The sequence below is a fragment of the Narcine bancroftii genome, chromosome 7 (assembly GCF_036971445.1).
Source record: "Narcine bancroftii isolate sNarBan1 chromosome 7, sNarBan1.hap1, whole genome shotgun sequence".
Classification (NCBI taxonomy): Eukaryota; Metazoa; Chordata; class Chondrichthyes; order Torpediniformes; family Narcinidae; genus Narcine; species Narcine bancroftii.
Window position 1 is genome coordinate 3,542,982 of NC_091475.1, and position 20,687 is coordinate 3,563,668.

At 41.9% G+C, this 20,687-nt stretch overlaps 1 protein-coding gene across 11 annotated transcripts in view; it reads left to right on the forward strand.

Annotated features, from left to right (window-relative positions):
* Window positions 1–20,687, forward strand: part of ildr2 (immunoglobulin-like domain containing receptor 2) — a 129,766-nt gene that overhangs the window by 91,406 nt on the left and 17,673 nt on the right. For 10 of the 11 annotated variants that reach the window (XM_069888516.1, XM_069888524.1, XM_069888523.1 and 7 more), the window contains one exon: window positions 5,721–5,777. The exons of the other annotated variant lie outside the window; for it this stretch is intronic. In XM_069888516.1, coding sequence (XP_069744617.1) covers window positions 5,721–5,777 — 57 coding nt within the window. The remainder of the gene's footprint in view (window positions 1–5,720; window positions 5,778–20,687) is intronic. 11 annotated transcript variants of the gene reach the window in all.

Consider the following 20,687-nt stretch of genomic DNA (forward strand, 5'->3'; position numbering starts at 1 on the left):
TTTTGGTTAATGAATGTGTGTGCCAAATTATTGGTTAACAATTCAATTTTTTGGACAATGCAGTGAGCATCGGTGCTACACGTAGCATGTGTTTAGTTCAGTAAGAAAGAGTGAATTCTAATTTCCAGTTCTGCATGTGTTTAGTTCAGTAAGAAAGAGTGAATTCTAATTTCCAGTTCTACATGTGTTTATATATTTGTGATCTGGCCCAGCTTGATTCAATGAGGTTTGCCCTTTAACAAATCCAAGCTGCTACTCAGTTTGCTCCGATGTGAATAAATTTCAAATGTAACCGTGAAACAACAAATTTTAAAGATACAGAAGATTTTAGTTGGATTTTTAAAAAATGCTTTAAACAGCACTCTGGTACCACTCCCCAACTCTTCCTTCATTACATTGGGGCATCAGCTCCTGCACCCATGCCGACTTGTGGCTCCAAACTGGAGTTTCCTGTTGCCAATCATTTCAACTCCCCTAACTATTCCTACAGTGACATTTCTGTCCTCAGCCTCATCCATTGTTAGTGTGAGAACAAACATAAACTTGAGGAACAACACTCATTCCTCCTGGACAAAAACAAAATGGCTAATCCCAGTAAAATGATCAAAACAAAATGGCTTAATTCAATCTAATCTTTTGAAATTTCTGATGAAATTCTGTTTTTTTTATATTTCAGTTTAATTTGTTAAGTTAACATTAATGAATACAGATGACAAGTTATAAATGCCATTAATAAATCCAAGAATATGACATTTTCCCATAGCTATTATAGGCAGTCAATAATGGCTGTATAGCAAGCACTGGTAAAACTCATTTTAGCTGAACAGTGGTCTTTGGCCCTGTTCTTGAAAATATGTCACATTTAAAAGAATTAAAGAAGTAAATGCTAGTGAAGAAATGAGACCTGTCCTAGCTGAACGTTCAAACTTAAGATATATTGTCAGGTTACCTCTAACCCTGAGATTCCTTTTTCCTACTTACCTGTAGTGCAAAAACTGTATGCAAAATGCGTATACAAAGAGAGAAATGTAAACAAAGAAAAGTGCAAAACTGTGCAATATAGAAAATAAATATTCAATAATAAATAATGTGCAAAGTAAGAGAGTCCTTAAATGAGTCTCTGAGTTTATTGTTTAGGAATCCGATGGTGGAGGGGTAGCAATTATTCCTAAACCTGGTGGTATCAGTCATGTGGCACCTATACCTCTTGCCCATTGGCAGCAACAAGAACAGATCATGCCCTGGGTGATATGGATCCTTAATGATTGCTTCTACACTCACACTGCAGTGTTTCATATACATTTTCTTGATGGAGGGGAGAGTTTTGCCTATGATGTGCTGGACTGCTCCACTGCCTTCTGTAGGGCTTTCCACTCAGAGGTATTGGTGCCCCGTACCAGGTTGGGAAGCATCCAGTCAGCACTCATTCCACTACACACCTGTAGAAGTTTGCAAAGATTTTGATGTCATGCCAAATTTCTGCAACTCTGGAGAAAGTAGATGCACTGATTTGGTTTCTTCATTATGACATTTGTGTGTGGTGTCCAGGAAAGCTCCTCCGAAATAGTAACTCCCAGAAATTTAAATTTGCTCACCCTTTCTACCTCTGATCCTGTGATGATCACTGGATCGTACATCTCTGGTTTTCCCCTCCCAAAATCCACAATAAGCTCCTTGGTTTTGGTGACATTGAGTGCAATGTTGCTAGATCAGCTGCTCTGCTTATCCATCTGATATTTTATCCTTTATGAATATACAATTTATAGCATGAAGTAGGCCATTTAGGTTGTTGAGGTCCTCTCCCATTTAATAAGATTATGGTTAACATGATTCTAATTTTGACTCTGTAATTTCACTCATCTTGGTAACCTTTCACCCTTAAATTCTCAAATCCATTTATCATGGCCTTAAAAATTTTCAAAGTCTGTTCCCACCATACTTTTAAGAAAGAGAATTCCGAAGACTCATGATTCACATTATAAAAAATTATTGCCACCTTTTTGTCTTAAAATGTGGTCCCTTTGTTTTAAACAGTGATCACTGGTTATAGATTCTTTCACAAGAGGAAATATCCTCTCTACATTCACCATAACATATCCTATCTCACTCTTCCAAGCTCCAATTATACAACCAACACACCAATGGCATCAAGAAGAAAGCCTCTACTTCCTCAGGAGTTTGCGGAGGAGCTAATGGAGTTGTTTAAGTGAACCGGTACGGACTTGAAGGGCCGACATGGCCTGTTTCTGTGCTGTAAACGGTTATATGGTTATGGTTATATGGTTAAGACACAAGAGGCTTCAGATGCTGTAATCTGAAGTCCCTCAATTCCCTCAGTTAGTTCCATCTGCTCATCATTTCTCCCTTTTCTTGTTCCACATATCCTTACCTGGTTTACTTTTGGAGTCTTTCTTAAACAGTGGGAAAACATGAGCTGTTCTCCAATCCTCCGGCTCCTCTCCCATGGCTAATGACATTCCGAGGGAATATCATATCCGGCCCAAGGGATTTGTCTCCTTTTATTCACTGTAAGGCAGCAATCACCTCCTCCTCCTTAATCTCCATATGTTTCATGACACTTCTATTTGTTTCCCTTCCATCTATATACATCACACATGTCAAACTCTGGCCTGCGGGCCAAATTTGGCCTGCGATATAATTATATTTGGCCCGCAAGATCATATTAAATATATATTAGAGTTGGCCCGCTAGCCACCGCGCCAGTATAGCACATGCACACTGAAGGTGAAAATGAAGACGCCGGAGGTGTGGAGGGATCTCAGAGTCCCGAATCCCGGGGATTGGAGCGCCTCACTCAGTCCGCCCGGCTCCTGGACACACAGACGCGGCTGGAGTTGGGGACCATCCTCGCTGGGTCTGCGCTTCAGCGGCGACGCCAGACCAAACGTCTCGTTGGCGATGCCTTCCCCCTCGCTCCATGCGCGGCGGACCCTGCCTCCCGTTCCTTTTGTTGGAGACGAGCCCGGCGCCGTGAGATTGCAGTTTAATCCCTCTCCAACCTGGGAGGGGGGGTGGACGCCAGCATTTCAATGGGGGTTTCGGGTGCCTTCGTCAGGCGACCGACCTGTTGGTCCAAGACAAGGGGAGAGCGTACAAACTCCACACAGCCAGCACCTGAACTCGGGTGAACGTGGACCTGCGACCCCACATTCCACATCAGGACTGTGTGTAAGATTGGGAGCAGTGAGACGGAAGCTTATTTTGGTCCTGTGATTTAAGCCTTTCTTGGGGTGGGGGGGGTCCTTCTCTGACCACTTGCCTAACAATTAACCTAATCAGATGTGGAGTTACCACAATGCAACAGTTCTCAACCTTTTTCTTTCCACTCGCGTCCCTGTGCCATTGGTGCTCTGTGATTAATAAGGGATTGCTTAAGGTGGTCTGTGGGTGGAAAGAAAAAGTTTGAAGACCACTGCTTTAATCATCCCTCATTGACTCGTCATGTGGACAGTTTCAGAGCTCCAAAGGAAATGGGCCAATGACAATGACAATGAAAGAGTTTATCCAAAACTATTATTAAACATTTATTTTGATAAGAAAAAGTTTAACATTACATATGTTGAAAGAAGAGAAAACATGCAGATGTTGTTGAAAATTTTCAATAAATATTTAGTTCGGCCCTCGACTTAGTCCAAGTTTTTAATTTTGGCCCTCCGTGAATTTGAGTTTGACACCCCTGATATACACTGATGTAAAAAAATATTTAAGATCTCCCCCATTTCAGAAGGCTCCACAAATGACTCTGATCCTCTAGGGGACTGATACCCTCTTACTCTTAATATACTTGTAGACACCCTTCGGATTTACCTTCACTATCTGCCAAAGCATCCTTATGCTTTCCTTTATTTTCTATACTCTGTAAGTGCCTCATTTGTTCCTTGTTGCCTATACCGGTTAAGCACCTCTCTTTTTCTTAATCATGTCACCAATATCCCTATGCCTGTTAATTTTGCCTTTAATCCTGGTAGAAACATGCAAATTCTGCACCCTCAATATTTTACCTTTGAAGGCCTTCCACTTGCTGGACACATCCTTGCCAGAAAACAACTTATTCCAATCAACTGTTTTTGAGATCATTTGTCATTTCCACAAAGTTGGCCTTTTCCAATTTAGAACCTCAACTCGGGGACCAGACCTATCCTTATCCTAATGCTGCCTAACCTACAAAGTTCCTCCCTATCGTTATTCTAATACTGCCTAACCTACAAAGTTCCTCCCTATCGTTATCCTAATGCTGCCTAACCTACAAAGTTCCTCCCTATCCTTATCCTAATGCTGCCTAACCTACAAAGTTCCTCCCTATCCTTATCCTAATGCTGCCTAACCTACAGTACTTTGGCTTTTTCTCTAGTGGATTCAAGCCTAGCCTGACCATTTCCATCTATTAATCTTCCTTGAACTGTTTCCAATGAATGTATATCATTATTTAAGTAAGGTGACAAATATTGTGCACTGCACTTCAGATATTGGCAATATAACCAAGAACTAAACTCTACTTTTAAATCCAATTTTGCTTTACATTCTCTTGATTTTTCTCTATAATCTTTGATGTCTTCACTAATCAAGAACCTATCAACCTCTGCTTTAATTATACACAATGATGACCTCCAGCCATATGTGGCAATATAATTCACTGCCTTCTGGCTGAAGAAATTTCTCCTCATCTCTGTTCCAAAGGGACATCCTTTTATTCTGAGTCTCTCCCTTTGGTACTAGACTCTCCCACTACTGGAAATATATTTTCCACATCCACTCTAGCACTTTCAATATTCAGCATGTTTCAATTTGATCCTTCGCATCCTTTGAAGCTCTTGGTAGCTTGTCTCAATGTGTTTCATAGCAGCTTCCAACATGTTAAGCTAACTGGCCTGTGACTTTCTGACAGTGTTCCTCTCTTTTTGGATAAAGGAATGAAATTTGGTTTTTACCAATCCAATGGAACCTTGTGTGAATCAAGGGAATTTTGAAAAATTGAGATCAATTTCATCAACTATCTCACTCACCATTTTTATGGTTCTAGGATGAAGTCCATCAGGACCTGGAATCCTGTCAGCCTGCTGCTCCAACAAGTCGCACAGTTTTACAAGTAACTGATGCTGTTGCAAAAAATAAACCATGCCTATTAATAACATACCAGGCATTAGGACCAGTGATGGGTGCATGACAGTACTCCCGGGCTGGGAAAAACCTTTTGCATTCTATTCGTACCAAGCCATTTATAAAGAATCTGAGTACATATTTTGACCATCAGTTCAAAAAGAGTATTTTATATCCTTGCCTTACCACTTCACCTTGATAAACAGAAAATTGGATCAATATACAAAAGTGAGTCAATTATTCTATACTTCTGAATAACTATTTGACGTCCTTTGCATGAAAGCCAATGGAGAGTTCATGAAAGTTGATTTAAAATCCTGGTTATTTGAATTTTTCAAATACCTGTTAGATAATTTCCTCTTTCTTGTTCTGTCACATTGAAGATCTGAAATCAAAGGTTTTATTGAAGACAGTAGATGAGGAGTTGGTTTGAGTGAATGCAATCATTTGTAAATGGATTTTTAACATCCAGCATGCAGTAGTTACAAAGTCTAAACATGTATCAGTCACAGATACAGATTAAGCTGTAGTTTATCATGCATAGTAATCATTTTTCTTTATTTTCTTTCTCTCTCTCTTTACCTGCCTCCCTGATTTCCTAGGTAGGAGTGAAGTGGTTGCAGATCTGTTACCCAGTTTTGATGTAGAGATTATGCCAGGTACTGGTATTTCTCATGAAAACCATTCACTCCCCCATCCCTTCCCACAAGATGTGCTCATCATTATGATGTTTATCTGTATCTCAAACATTTCAAGAAAATTATTATCTTAATATTTTTGTAACTGCATTGAGATACATGTATCAAATAAATCTGACAGACATCATTGGTTGGTTGAAAAATGGCTGATGCATGAACAAAGGGAAGTTTCAGATCTGACAGAGAAATAGTCAATTTAGTAAAGTGGAAAATATTTTCAAGTATTGAGCCAATTGAGAGATCTTTGATATTTGAAGAACAGGTCATAAAAATCACAATAATTTTAATTAGTTGAAAAATATTTGAATGCATAACACAAACAAAATCATTTTAACTATAATTAGCCTTTGTGAGACCACATCTGGAGGGCTGCATGCAGATTTCTTTTTATCTCAAAACAAATTTTCAATAATTGTCGTGAGAGAGACTATCCCCTGGAAATTCATCTATGATAAGTGGCACTGAACAATGTTTAGTAGTGGCAGCATTTCAAAATTCATTAATTTCAAGGCAACAAATTAACTTTGTAGACTTCAAAGGAATGAATTTTTGAAACACTGATCATGTTGTTACTGTGTGGATGAATTGACTGGGCAGGAACCTCGAGCATTTATGTTTGAATTCTGAATGAAAAGGATGTGGTGGAATGCTGTAATACATGCATTGTACCGGTTGGCCCGCCTCTGATTCTGTAACTCCTCCCCTTCAGGATTCCTAATCAAGGCAGTACTGTCCAATTCCCTCCTTCAGTACTGCCTTGGAATCAGGCCAGCAGCATGTAAGAAACCCTACAAGTTTATAGCGATTAAAGCATTAAAGCCTATTAATATCAACTTCTGTTCTAACAGGTCTAATTGAAAGTGCTCCAAAGGACTGAATACGTTTGGCCTTTACTCCCTTACAAAAGGGAGAGCAAAATTATAAAAAGTGTGGACAAATTTGGCGTAAGAAAAAAACAGAAAATGTAGGAGAAAACAAAACTAAATTTAAAAGGTGAGATGTAGTACAGATCACTAGCACAAACAAGAAAGAAGCCTTAAAATGTTTTGAAAAAGGACAGGCCCAAATCTTTTGCACATTTTAGAGAACAATGCTTTGGATTAGTGTGCTCGATCAGTTGAGGACAGTCTCCAATCTTCACTTTTTTTTACAATTTTTAATCAACAAATGTCACATATTAAATTATATTGCAAACTCACCTTCAACTTTAACTTCCTCCAAGTTCTGACATTTGCATACATTGCTTAACAATTTACAATGTCAAAAACCTACATGTAAATGCCATTTTCACAAAGAAGATTGTAGTCAAGATTCTCTTATTGTCCTGTAATAATACAGAAAAGGTAATATTACAGGAAATTTTCTTTTGCCTGCCGTAAGGGTGAGTGAGTGTCCGAGGATCCTCCTCCAGTACTTCCGCAGCCTCTGTAGCTGCACAGACCCCTGTTCGATCCATTAGCAACCTGAACTCCAGAACCAAACCTCTGATACAATAAGGAAGTCTTCCGTCCCCAAGGCCCTCCAAGAGATCTTCTTGCCCTCAGATCCCTCTCAAATCCCGATTCTGATTCCTGAGCCAGTCTCCAGAAGTCTGCAGCATGTGTGGGTCCTTCAACCACGTTTCCAGCAGCCCGCAGTCTGTTTGGGTGGGGGAAGGATGTTTTCTCCCATTTCTGGTGCCCTGCTCCCCAGAGTCTGCAACACCTCGTGGATGCTGCCCAGCCCAGCCACCTCCATCTTGGGCATGGACCCTTCAGTTGCAGGATTTTAATTAACACCCTTGGCTCTTTTAATAGGCCATTTAAAGCCTGTATGAACTTGTTGACATTAGGACTAGATCCTATGGAGTAGAGCTATGTCTCCATTCTTTGCTTTCCAGGGTCTACACCAGCTGCAACACTGCCATTACAGCAGCACTGGCTGCACGTTTTGTCTTTATTCCCACTAAAGTCAGCTTCAAAATTGTTCTGACTTTGTATAGATAGTGAGACAAGATAATATTAATTTCTATAGGAGGGTGGTGGTTTATGCCTCATGTATTTCTGCTTCTCAATCCAACTGTTGTTTAAGGTTGATGGGATAGCTACTACATTAAGACATGGTGTTACCTGGTTAACTATTCCATTGAGTGTACCATGCTTTGGGTTCTATTGAAGTTCCTTACTGCTTCTTGTCTGAGCAAGTTATGTAATACAGCACAAGAAGGCAATACAATATTGGTTTTATATTCAATTGTTTTGTTTCAAGCCTGCACATTGATAACTAGTTGAAATCTAAATCTTTGGCTGTGAAATCTTCCCATTGGTAGGTTTAAACCTTTACAAGCCAAGATGTATCTTGCCGTAAATAAGTAGGTTGAGCTCTCAATCTATTCATGGCTGCATTGTTCCACAGAATAAACAAAAAAAGGTTTTTTTGGCAGGCTATTGGCAAATACCCAACAACATTCAGAACGCTGTCGGCATTACAGTCGACGATGATGGTTCCACTTAGTACAGGTTAGCCTGAGCAAATATTGTCTATTTTGGTTTGTTAATAACTATCATATTTATTGTAATCTTTCAGTTATTGAGTGAAATCCTCATCATTGACTTTTACCTTTTCTATCTTTGTCTTTGAAGCCTCCCCTTTGGTTTGTTTGGTAAAGATTACATGGAATTTAGTTATTTTGCCCAGAAGATCCCAGCTGGTGTTGCCCAGCCTGCCTTAAAGATCTTCACTTCCTTGAACTGCTAACATAGCTTGAAGTAGGAGTTCTTAAGTTTCAACTAGATCCCCATTCCACTGGTCCATAATAATATTTTCTGTGCCACCATTCGTTATGTCTAGATTTATTTTGGTAAACTCTTTCTGCATAGTTGTTGCAAAAAATACTGCATGCTGTTTTCTTCTCCCACACCTGCTTCTTATCTACAGAGCTTGTGAAATGCAGTAAAAACTTGGTTTCTGGCACCCATGGGGATAAATTAATTTTCCAGTTGCTTGAGATTGCATGTTGCTTGGTGGGGTGGGGGTGGGGGGGAGGTACTAATTTGTTTTCTGTGATGTTTTTGCCAGTTGCATGAGGCAACCCATTGCTTGAATTCTGGAGAAGGGGGATTTTTCTGTAATATGAAGATTCCTAGAGAAATGCTGATCATCTGCCAGAACATTTCCTGTTTATCACTATTATTGGCAAAGGGCATTCCAGTCCAGGTTATCAGTTTTCCTGCAGTGAACTGAGATTCATTGGTAATGGATTGTGCAGATGACTGGCTCCTTGGAGGGGAGACCACCAAGGAACACCATCCGCTGTAGGTTTCTGTATGGGCGCTGGACAAAGTGGCGACTCTCTGTCTTACAGTGAACAAAAGTTAAAGATTTTCATGTATGCTACATTCTAAATGTAGTATTATGTGAGAATAATGGAATCTTTACCTTTACCTCCCAACCATGGGTACATAACTGCTATTTTGAATGCTCCTTTTCTGAAGATGCTCCTTCTCTTTCACTAAAGATGGTTATTTTTGGACACAGTAAATTTGAGCAGTAGAATACCAGAAGCATCCTAAAACACTCCCAAAACAGACTATTGAAATGTTGTAACTGTTGTTATGCAGGTAAACAAGGGCATTTAATTTGTGTATATGGTCCCTGACATCAACAAAATGATTAACAGTATAATCTGATTTCAGGGATGCTGGTAGAGGTAAAACTATTGGTCCAATTGAATCATGCAATCCTTAACACTGCAGCCACAAACCGTTTAACTTAATCTTATCTACTGATAACAATTCCAATAATACAACACTGCTTCAGTGCTTCACTAAAATTTCAGATAATGCACCCAAATCCTCAAATAGAATTTGAATCTCAAGAGCACCATGAACTGAATAAGATGAAACCACAGAAAAACTGAAGATTAGTGAAAATTGAAACTGGTGCATTCAAAATTACCCACAATAAAAAGTATTTCACAGCAAATGCTACTGATAGATGAGAAAGAATACAGGCCTCTTGTTCTGCTTTATACTCAGAATAATGAAAGTGTAGTTTGCAGTGTAACAAATTCCTGAATTTCTTAGCTACCAGTAATAGTTTGTCCTGACGATGCTGATATAAAAAATACTGCAGATGCTGCAAATCTAAAATATAAACAGAAAATGCTGGATATATTCAGGAAGGCCATGTCTGTGTAAGGGAAACAGAGTTCCTATTTCAGGTTGAAAAACCCATTGTCAGAACTGGGAAGGAGCCAAAAGAAACATGATAAAGTTTTTGTTATCTCCTCCCCAGTACTTACAAAGGATCTTCACCTAAAATGTTAACTCTCTTCATGGATGTAGCCTGACCTCCTGAATATTTCCAGCATTTTCTGTTTTTATTTTAATGCTGCTCATTCTGATTGTCGTCATTAATATCAGTCTGCAATTCTACTGACTACAACCGTGCAGCTGAACACATCATCAAGTTTGCTGACGACACAACTGTGGTGGGCCTGATTAGTAAGAATGAGGAGTCAGCGTACAGAGACGAGGTGCAGTCACTAACAGACTGGTTAAAAAAAAACAAAAGAGATGGTTGTTGACTTCAGGAGGGCCTGGGGGGACCACACTCCGCTGACCATTGATGGCTCCACCATTGAGGTCGTCAAGAGTATCTGATAAGGAAGTTGGGCCTGCTAGGACTAAACACCTCCCTCTGCAACTGTATTCTTGGCTTCCTGAAAGGAAGACCTCAAGCAGTCTGGATTGGAAACAGCACCTCCAAGACCATCACACTGAGCACGGGGGCCCCCCACGGGCGGTGGGCTTAGTCCACTGCTGATCATTCTGCTGACCCATAATTGGGCAGCCAAACACAGCTCGAAAGACATCATCAAGTTCGCTGACGACACACAGTGGTGGGCCTGATCTGTAAGAATGAGGAGGCAGCATATAGAGACGAAGTGCAGACATTAATGAACTCATGCAGGGCAAACAACCTCTATCTGAACGGTGATAAAACAAAAAAAAGATGGTTGTTGACTTCAGGGGCACCTGGGGAGATCACGCTCCTCTGAACATTGATGGCTCTACTGTTGAGATCATCAAGAGTATCAAGTTCCTCAGTGTGCATCTGTGGAGAACCTCACCAGGTCCCTTAACACCAGCTCCACAGCTAAGAAAGCCCAGTAGCGCCTCTATTTCCTGTGAAGGCTGAGGAAAGTCCATCTCCCACCCTCCATCCATCCTCACCACATTCTACAGAGGATGTATTGCAACTGTATCACCGCCTGGTTTGGAAACTGTACAGTAGATTCAACAATTCTTCTCAGATTCCAGCATTGGCTGTCTTCTATTGTTTTCTAATCACGCACTCCACCTTGTTTGACTCATCTTCCTCCACCTGACTCATTTGTTGATCTTGTTTCTCTTACTGCCATCTGCCAATCCTCTACTTCTGCCTATCATGTTTAACCTCTACCTAGTTTACCAATCCCATAACAGGCACCAGTCCCACCTCTTCCACCCTGTCTTTTTGCACTGCCTTCTATACTACATTTCCCCAGTCTTAATAAAGGATTTGAACTCGAAATGTTGACCATTCTTTTTCTCTCACTGATGCTGCTTAGCTCATTAAGCTCCAGCAGATTGTATTCAGCTTCAGATTCCTGCATGAGCAGTCTCCTGAGTCTCCTGCGTCTCTCTGGTTAAGAATGGAGGGTTAAAATATAAGGGTTACTGTGCCGTGAGCTGGGATTCACTGGTAGTGTGTTGTGCTGATGGCTGGCTCCACCCCCATCTGCTCATTTATAACCCTGGTTTCCCGCCTAAACCCAGAAGACTACTGTAAAACCCTACCCATAGTTTTAAGCTAAAAAAAGTGTTTGTTCTCCCTCCAGTTGTGAGAGATTTTATTCACACGACAATTTTATTAGCTTAGTCCCTAAACGATGGAAGCACTACTCAAGCCTGGTATGCTCTGATAGACCCTCTGTCCCTGACGTGGCTGAGGAATTTACATGCTGGCAAGACTGCTTCCAGACCTACCTGAAGGCGATCAGAGACATCTTCCACACCAATGAACTCAGGAGGTAGGAACAAAAGGGTATGCAGTCATCAGGGACTGCACTACATATGACGCTGCCATCGAGGCATTGAAGGCTAGGTACATGAAGTAGCAAAACAAGGTCATAATGAGGCACTGACTCACTCTATGTCGCCAATGGCCAGGAGAGAGCATCGATGATTACCTGCTGGATCTGTGGACACTAGCCAAGAAGTGCAGGTATAAAGCGTCTACGGGCCACATTCGTGAGGAAGAACAGATCCGGGAAACACTAGTCGCAAGGGTCCACTTAAGGAACATGCTCGAGTTGGGTAAGAAGGACCTGGCTAGCCACGTTGAACTGGGCAAATTGTTGGAACAGGCCAAGCTCAAGAACGACGACTTCAAAGCCAGCGAGCTCACTCACCCAGGTGACCCCTTCCAAGGACCGGCTGCTTCCACTACCCCAGCCCTAATGGCTGCTGCTTCCCATGCTAGGGAGGGCTTTTTCTGCAGCAAGAGCCAGCATCCCCGATCTTGTTCCCCAGCTAAAGACTCAGTGTGTTCCAGATGTGGCAAGAAAAGGCATTGGGAGGGGGTTTGCCACATGAGTGGAAGCCCGAGGAAGTCCGTGGCCTGCATTGCTCCTGGATCCGATTCTAGGCCCAGGCCGTCTGCCCCAAATTCACCCAAACTCACTTGTTGCGCTACACGTAGACGGAAGGTAGCACTGGCAATGAGGAAACGGCATGAAAAGGCCATGTTGCTGCGACCCAAAATCAAACTCGGTACCATCATTATCAGAGGAGGAAGGAGGGCGGCCATCTTGCCGTGTAACGATATTGACACCATCTTACCCATGCAGGGCAACCCAGGACAGTGGGGGCCACTTGAGTGAGGAGTATGGAGTCTCTGGGGTCCTAGCCTCGATGGTCCAAGATCAGGACAGACCTCACCAGCTCAGCAACTCCATATTCCACTCAATGCCTAATTGACATAGGGTCTACTGAAAGCTTCATAGGCTCCTGGACTGTGCAAGAGTACAACATAAAGATACATCCTTCCAATTATTGCATATTCCTTGTGTCTCATTCGCATTCTACACATATTCAACAACATTGTATAGTACATCTGTTGTTTGGGGGTGGGGGGGGGGGAAATTTTGTAAATTTCAGTTGTATGTACTTGATGAATTGCTGTTGGGTCTAGATTTCCTGTGTCACCTTAAAAGCATGACCTTGGAGTATTCTGGTTCCCTCCCCCTGTAATAGTTTGGAACGGAGGGCCCCTAAAATCAGAACCTACATGCATGCAGCCTCTCCACATTGAATACCAACCCTCCACCTCTCTTCCCGAATCTGTCCTCGGAGTGCAAACCTATTGCTACCAAGAGCAGGAGGTGCAGTACAGGAGACTGAGATTTCATAACTCTGAGGCACAACCTAGCACCAGCCCTTGGAAGAGCGTAAGTGGTAGTGGTAAAAGGGAAAAATAAATCCAGGCTAGTAATTGACTGTAGCCAAACTATTAATCGGTACACACTCCTGGACGCATACCCACTCCCTCGAATTTCGGACTGGTAAATGATATTGTGCAGTATCGGGTCTATTCAACCATCGACCTGAAAGCTGCTTCTCACCAACTGCCAATCCATTCCAAGGACCGTCCATATACGGCATTTGAGGCTAATGGTCATCTCTATCAATTCCGGAGGGTCCCTTTCGATATCACTAATGGGGTTTCTACCTTCCAGAGGCAGAGAGACAGAATGGTGGATGACTATGGGTTGAAGTCTACCTTCCCCTTCCTCGATAATGTCACCATCTGTGGCCACACCTTGGAAGACCACGATGCCAACCTCCAGAGTTTTCTCCATGCAGCAAAAGCCCTGGACCTCACATAACTCTGATAAGTGCATGTTCAGGACTAAACGTTTGGCTACGTGATGGAGAATGACATCATTGGCCCAGATCCCGATAGGATGCGCCCCCTGTTAGAGCTCCCCATTCCCAGGACCACAAAGGCTTTGAGGAGATGCCTGGGGTTTTTCACATATTACCCCCAGCGGATCCCTCAGTATGCTGATAAGGTTTACCCTCTCTTAAAAGTCATTATTTTCCCCCTCTTGGCTGAAGCCCAAGTAGCTTTTACCTCCCTCCGGAATCACATTGTGAAAGCCGCCATGCACATGGTGGATGATAATATACTTTTCCAAGTGGAAAGTGACACCTTGGACGTAGCCCTGGCTGCTACCCTCAACCAGGTAGGCATTTTTCTCTCGGACATTACAAGGCCATGAGCTCCGGAACCCATCTACAGAAAAGCCATTGTAGAAGCCGTGAGGCACTGGAGACACTACCTGGCTGGTTGAAGATTTACGCTTCTCACTGACCAGCATTCAGTTGCATTCATGTTTAATAATGTCAAGAGGGGCAAAATCAAAAATGATAAGATTGCTAGGTGGAGGATCGAGCTCTCCACCTACAATTATAACATTCCCTATCAGCCAGGAGCCTTTAATGTCCCTCCAGATGCCTTGTTCAGAGCAAACTGTACCTCTGCACACACTGGCCAACTGCAGTCTCTGCATAATGAGCTCTGCCATCCAGGGATCACCCGCATGGCTCATTTTGTCAAAGCGCACAATCTGCCCTACTCCATGGAAGACGTCAGGGAAATGACCAGGTCTTGCCAGGTCTCTGTGGAGTGCAAGTCGCACTTCTACCGTCCCGCAAAGGTGCACCTGATCAAGTCATCCAGGCTCAGTGTCGATTTTAAGGGACCTCTCCCATCCACAAACGGGAACACTTTTCCTCTCTATCATTGATGAGTACTCCCACTTCCCATTTGCTATTCCATGTCCAGACACCTCCACTTCATCATTCATAATGGCCCTAGATTCTATTTTTGCCCTGTTTGGGTATCCCAACTATATTCATAGCGACTGGGGCTCATCCTTTTTGACTGACAAGCTACGTCAGTACCTGCTGGCAAGGGGCATCGCATCCAGCAGGACTACTAGCTACAACCCCCAGGGGAATGGGCAGGTTGAAAAGGAGAATGCCACGGTCTGGAAAACCGTCAAATTGGCTCTCAAGTCATGAGTCCTTCCAGACTCATGCTGGCAGGATGTCCTGCCCATGGTGCTCCACTCCATTTGGTTGCTACTATGTACCATGACCAACGCTACTCCTCACAAGCTCCTACTCAATTTCAAAAGAAGGTCAGGATCAGGAACTACACTCCCAACCTTGCTCACCATTCCTGTTCCAGTCCTTCTCAGGAAGCACGTGAGGAGAAGCAAGACTGAACCCTGGTGGAAAGGGAGAAACTGCTTTATCCCATGTGGAGTACCAGGATGGCAGGGAGTATACCGTTTCCATCGGGGGCCTGGAACCCACTGGAACAGAGGGTCCATTGCCTCAAGTGCCCTTCAAGCCATGAAGCTCATTCTCTCCACCCCCAGTCAGGGCCTTGGGGATCTAGTTCAGGAGGAAAGTGCATCCCCTTCCATCATTGAGCTGGAGACCCAGCCCGCTTCTCCTCCCTCACAAGGGGATCAGGAAACCCAAGGCCCCCTGGTGGTAAGGTGCTCCACCAGGATCTCCAGACCCCCGGACTGCTTAAATCTGTAAATAACTATATTTTTCAACATTTTTTCTGAACCCATGTTCTCTGTCTTCATTCACAGACGCTAAATTCTACAGGAAGGGGTGAATGCAGTGAACTGGGATTCACTGGTAGGGTATTGTGCTGATGGCTGGCCCCCAACTCCTGGCTCTGCCCCCATCTGCTCACATAACCCTGGTTTCCCACCTAAACCCAGAACCCTTCCAAAGACTAGTGGGTCCCTACCCATAGTTATAAGCGAATAAAAGCATTTGTTCTCCTTCCAGTTGTGAGAGCTTTTATTTGCAATACATACTGAAAAGATTAATAAAAGTGGTGGATTTGAAGGAAGGTTGTGAAGGAGGAAAAGCCATTGAAGATCTTTGGGAATGAAGATCAAGTTTAGTGTTCACCCAGCCATATCTATCAAATCTTTCATCAAAATATTTCAGTTTGGAACTTCCTTGATTTTATTCTTTCAGTGTATTCAAAAATTTAAACCCAGTTAGATTTGAACTGTTCCACTTTGCTCAATGTGTCATTGAAATGAAACAATGAAATTTAATTAAATGTTCATCAAAAGGTGGACCAGTTTAGTGTGGGTCTACCTTGATTGAAAACCTTTGTTGTTGATTCTTAGGTTCTTCCTACCAGTAATCCTTACTGAGAAGAGTAAGCATTTCTAAAATAAAAGGCTAAGTTAATTATTACACCAACTTGTATCCAACTTTAGACTACGAGAATATTAACCACCATTATCCCCATCTTTTATGTCCCCCAAGTTTTCAAGGATCATGACATTAAAAAAAATTGTTCGATGTATTCTTCTTCTCAGACAACACCTTGAGATTGAGAAAAATTTGCTTCTATTCCAGTTTTGAGGGTTCAGAGATGGTTAATAATGTGGTAACTGACATCTTCCACTGATGGAAGAGGTAGCGCTGAAGGGCAGATGGGTGAGGAGGTGGTGAGGTGGTCTGCATCTACTGCTGTTGGATACAGCTTCTGCCTGCTCCTGATGCAGTTTCTCACTCCGAATTATTTTTCTCCACCAGTCCAGAGATTCCATGCAGTCAGTTTAGCTTTAGTACATCCATTAATCTTTTCCTCTGTCCACCTTGCAATACAGGTAATACCCCTCTTTACAAATACTCGCTTTACACAAATTTGCTTTTATGAAGAAACCTGTGTTTGATTTTATGAAAAAGCAGTCGGCAGGGTGTCACAGGGCGGACAGCGGGGTGGTCAGTGTGTAGCAGGGTGGTCACAGGACAGCCGACGGGGCTGTCACATCTCGCTGGTAAGTGAAACTATTCTGTGCGTATATTATTTCTATTTTATATAGGCTGTGTATTTATCATATCATTCCTGCTTTTACTATATGTTAGCGTTACTTGGTATGATTTGGTGGGTTATTTTTTGGGTCTGGGGACACTCAAAAAATTTTCCATATAAATTAATGGTAATCGCTTCTTCACTTTATGCCATTTTGGCTTACAAAAGGTTTCATAGGAACACTCTACTTTTGGATAGTGAAGTATTCCTGTACCTTCCATTGGAGAGCTCAGAATGGAGCATTGGGCATGTGAACAAAGTGGCCTGCTTAACATAACCAAGTGTGTTTAATTAGAGCCTCATTGGTATGTTGGCGTGAGAGAAGACATTGATGTTGGTTTGTTTGTTCTACCAGTGAATCAGGAGAATATTTTTCATGCCAGTTTTGATAATACTTTTCCAATGCCTTGATGTGCTTGCTGTAAGGAATCTGGATCTTGGGATCAGTGCTGCTTAGCTTACCTTGAGTTATGCACCAAGTGTAAGGATTTAAATTTCCAAAACCTTTTTCCCCCCAATTGATCAAGGCCTGTACCAGAACATTGAACGTAATGCTGAAATGTATCATCAATGTCTGCCTTTCCCAAGTCGAGGCTCCTAAGATACGCGCAATGTTCACATTTTACGGGATCTTGCTGTGAGCCTTTATTATTGTAATGCAGCAGTGGCATGTTGTTAATGGCCCTATGTCTTGCAGAAGTTGAGTGGAAGGGTCATTCTCTAGTAAGGCTTGGAACCTCTGTCCACAAACACTAATGTGAACTGAAAATTGCAGCTTGATTACTGAGACTGAGTAATAAATTCCCATTAGTTCTGAAGATTAACTCCTCTACCACGATAAGTTTGCTGGAGGGGAGATACATTGCAGCAGGAAAGAATGAGAAAAGTTTTAGCAAAATATCACATCTGTTTGAGAATATAAAAACAGAGGAATGGTGGAGGAATTCAGCAGGTCTCGCAGCATTCATATAATCAACATTTCAGGCCTTCAAGGTGAAGAAGGGCTCAGGCCTGAAATGTTATTTGTATATTTTTACCTCTGTTACAAGCCCAGAGGACTCCAAAACCCAGCAGCAATAGAAATTCACTAAGACAATGGTTGCTTAAACAAAAGTTGCTTTTAATTTTCTTTAAACATAAAAACAGGATCAATATTTAACTTATTACTATTAACTTAGCCCCCTTCTAATTCTAAGCACATGTGTATGTAATGTGTATATGTTCAAGAAAGTTATTTGTTTCATTATCCAGTCATTCACTTTTCACTTCTCCAAGTTCACCAGTATCAGCCAATTCTCATACTGTGCACAGAATTCACTATTTATGAATTTTCACCAGGCTCTGGTGCTTAAAGTTAAATGGTTCTTGTTGGGTTCAGAGAGAGATTTGTTGCTTGTTGGGTACACACAAACTGATTTCTTCCAATCATATAACCATATACAGCACAGAACAGGCCAGTTTGGCCCTACTAGTCAATGCCGGAACAAATCTCCACCCTCCTAGTCCCACTGACCAGCACCTGGTCCTTATCCCTCCAATCCTCTCCCCTCCATGTAATTATCCAGTCTTTCCTTAAATGTAAATAACGTTCCTGCTTCAACCACCTCCACCGGAAGCTTATTCCACATCCCAACGATGCGTGAAGAAATTTCCCCTCATGTTCCCCTTATAATTTTACCCTTTCAATCTCAAACCATAGCCTCTGGTTTGAATATCCCCCACTCTTAATTGAAAAAGCCTATCCACGTTGACTCTCTCTGGCCCTTTTAAAATCTTGAACACCTCCATCAAATCCCCCCTCAATCTTCTACGCTCCAGAGAAAAAAGCCCCAGGCTGCTCAACCTTTCTCTGTAACTCAAACCCTGACATCCTGTCAACATTCTTGTGAACCTTCTCTGCACTCTCACTCAGTCATTTCAGTGTCTTACTGAAGAAACTTGCCCCATCAGGGTTTTCCAAATAATAACCTCTTCTTCCAGGTCAACACAGATTTCCTCTTGTTTCCTTTATTTTGGAGAAACACACTAGCCAGCCATTTCCTCTTGTAAGTACTACAAGGGCTTTGAACAGGATGAACTCAGAACCCACAACCCATCTTCAAATTGGGGTCTTTCAACAAGCCTCCCAGCTTGCCATGCTGCAGCCTCAACTGCTACTGTTGAACTGACTTCTCTCTCCAAGAGAAATCATCTGTTTGTTTTTTACCTCTCTCTCTGCTTATAAAAACCAAAACCTCTCCCAAGGCTTGAAACCCAATCTTTGAAAGATCTTATCAGCACTTTGAGCCTGGACTTTTCCATTTGCACCTGCTTTTGCAGTTCTTTCCAAAGCAATTCCATTGTCTTTTGCAAAGCTCTTACATTTTAAATGAGATGTCTTTTGTGAAGTGTTACTGTTGGTGAAGTGACCTACGCTAAACCCCCATAATCTCTCTTTTAAAGACATATTTATTCATAACCATTGCAATATTACCTGTAACATCCTACTATGAATGCTGCACGACCTGCTGAGTTCCTCCAACGTTTCTGTTTTTACCACAATCGTAGTGTCTGTAGTCTTGCGTGTTTCACTGAACTGAGAATGGCCCTGTTGAGGATCCATTTGTTAATATCGCAGGTTGAATGCCATTGTGGAGCAAGTGAGGGATGAAAAGTGTTTCTGTAAGCAACTAAATCTGAAGAACAAATTCCACAGTTCACCTTGATTCATGATATGACTTGGTAGAGGTACAGAGGAAATACAGTGAATCTTTCAACGATTTTGCTGTTATCTCCATTTTCAATGTAATATAGAAATAAAATAGAATCAATAACTGATGTCTGTTTCCTCAATTTTCATGTAGCTTGCTTCACAGTCACTACTCAGTTAATTCTTTTACTAATTATCTGATATTGTGAATTCTGAGTTTCTCTTTAATAATTTTTTTTTGTCACATCTACCGAGATGTAGTGGAAAAGTTAATTTTGCATGCTATCCAGTCAGCTTGTAAATCTAGTTCATTACCCACATTTCAGCTCTTCAGCTTCATTAAACCTTCAGTAGCCTTATAATAGACCAGTGGCACCTGGTGTGACTGGTCTTAGTGGGAAATGCTTACAAAAAAACTATCATTATCACACTTCAATAAATCTCCAGGATCCTTTTCCTTCTTGGCCTATAAATTATGTTTTTCAGACTGTAATATCTGGAAAAGTCGCTGGAAAAAATTAACATAATTACTGCCCATGTGGTCATTCACTCTGGGCGCCTTTTTAGACTACAAGTACCTGAGTGAAACCGAGCCGGTGGTTGGACGTGCAGTAGAGTGGATGATCGTCAGTGAATTTTTCCGGTACGATTTACTCTGCAGGCTCCCTCCAAAAGGTTGGAGGGGTCCTGCAGGATAAATCGCAGGGCAGGAATTGACTCCAAATTCCTTTTTTGTGCCATTACATGCCTGCAATCTAAAAACCAGCAGTGCATGCAGGGGGAGAGCAAAGTGAAGCCTAATTAGGAAAGTTGGAAGAAAAGCTATGCAAGCATTGTTTTTGTGTGGGTCTTGCAGACTTAACTGGGAGTAAATATCTGTCATGTCTTCACTAATATTCCTTCTACAATGAACTATATTCACAGTAAAAATTATGTACAAAGGAAAACAGTCTTTTTACATTCTTCATGTCATATTTCTACATACATTTCATTATTGTATCATGTAGTGTAAACCATTTTACTATATGCCACTATTTTTACTAATGGAGTTATGATCTCTTCAAGTGGCTTCCCCACTTGTTTCATACCCTTCGTGCCTTGTAGTGGAGGGATCTAGACCATGGTTCTTCCCTAAAACGCTACAGCAATCCTCAGAGTGGCCCTCAGCACATACTCTTGCAGCCTGGATTTTACCATTTGGCTGCATTTGGTCATTGACATTTCCGTGT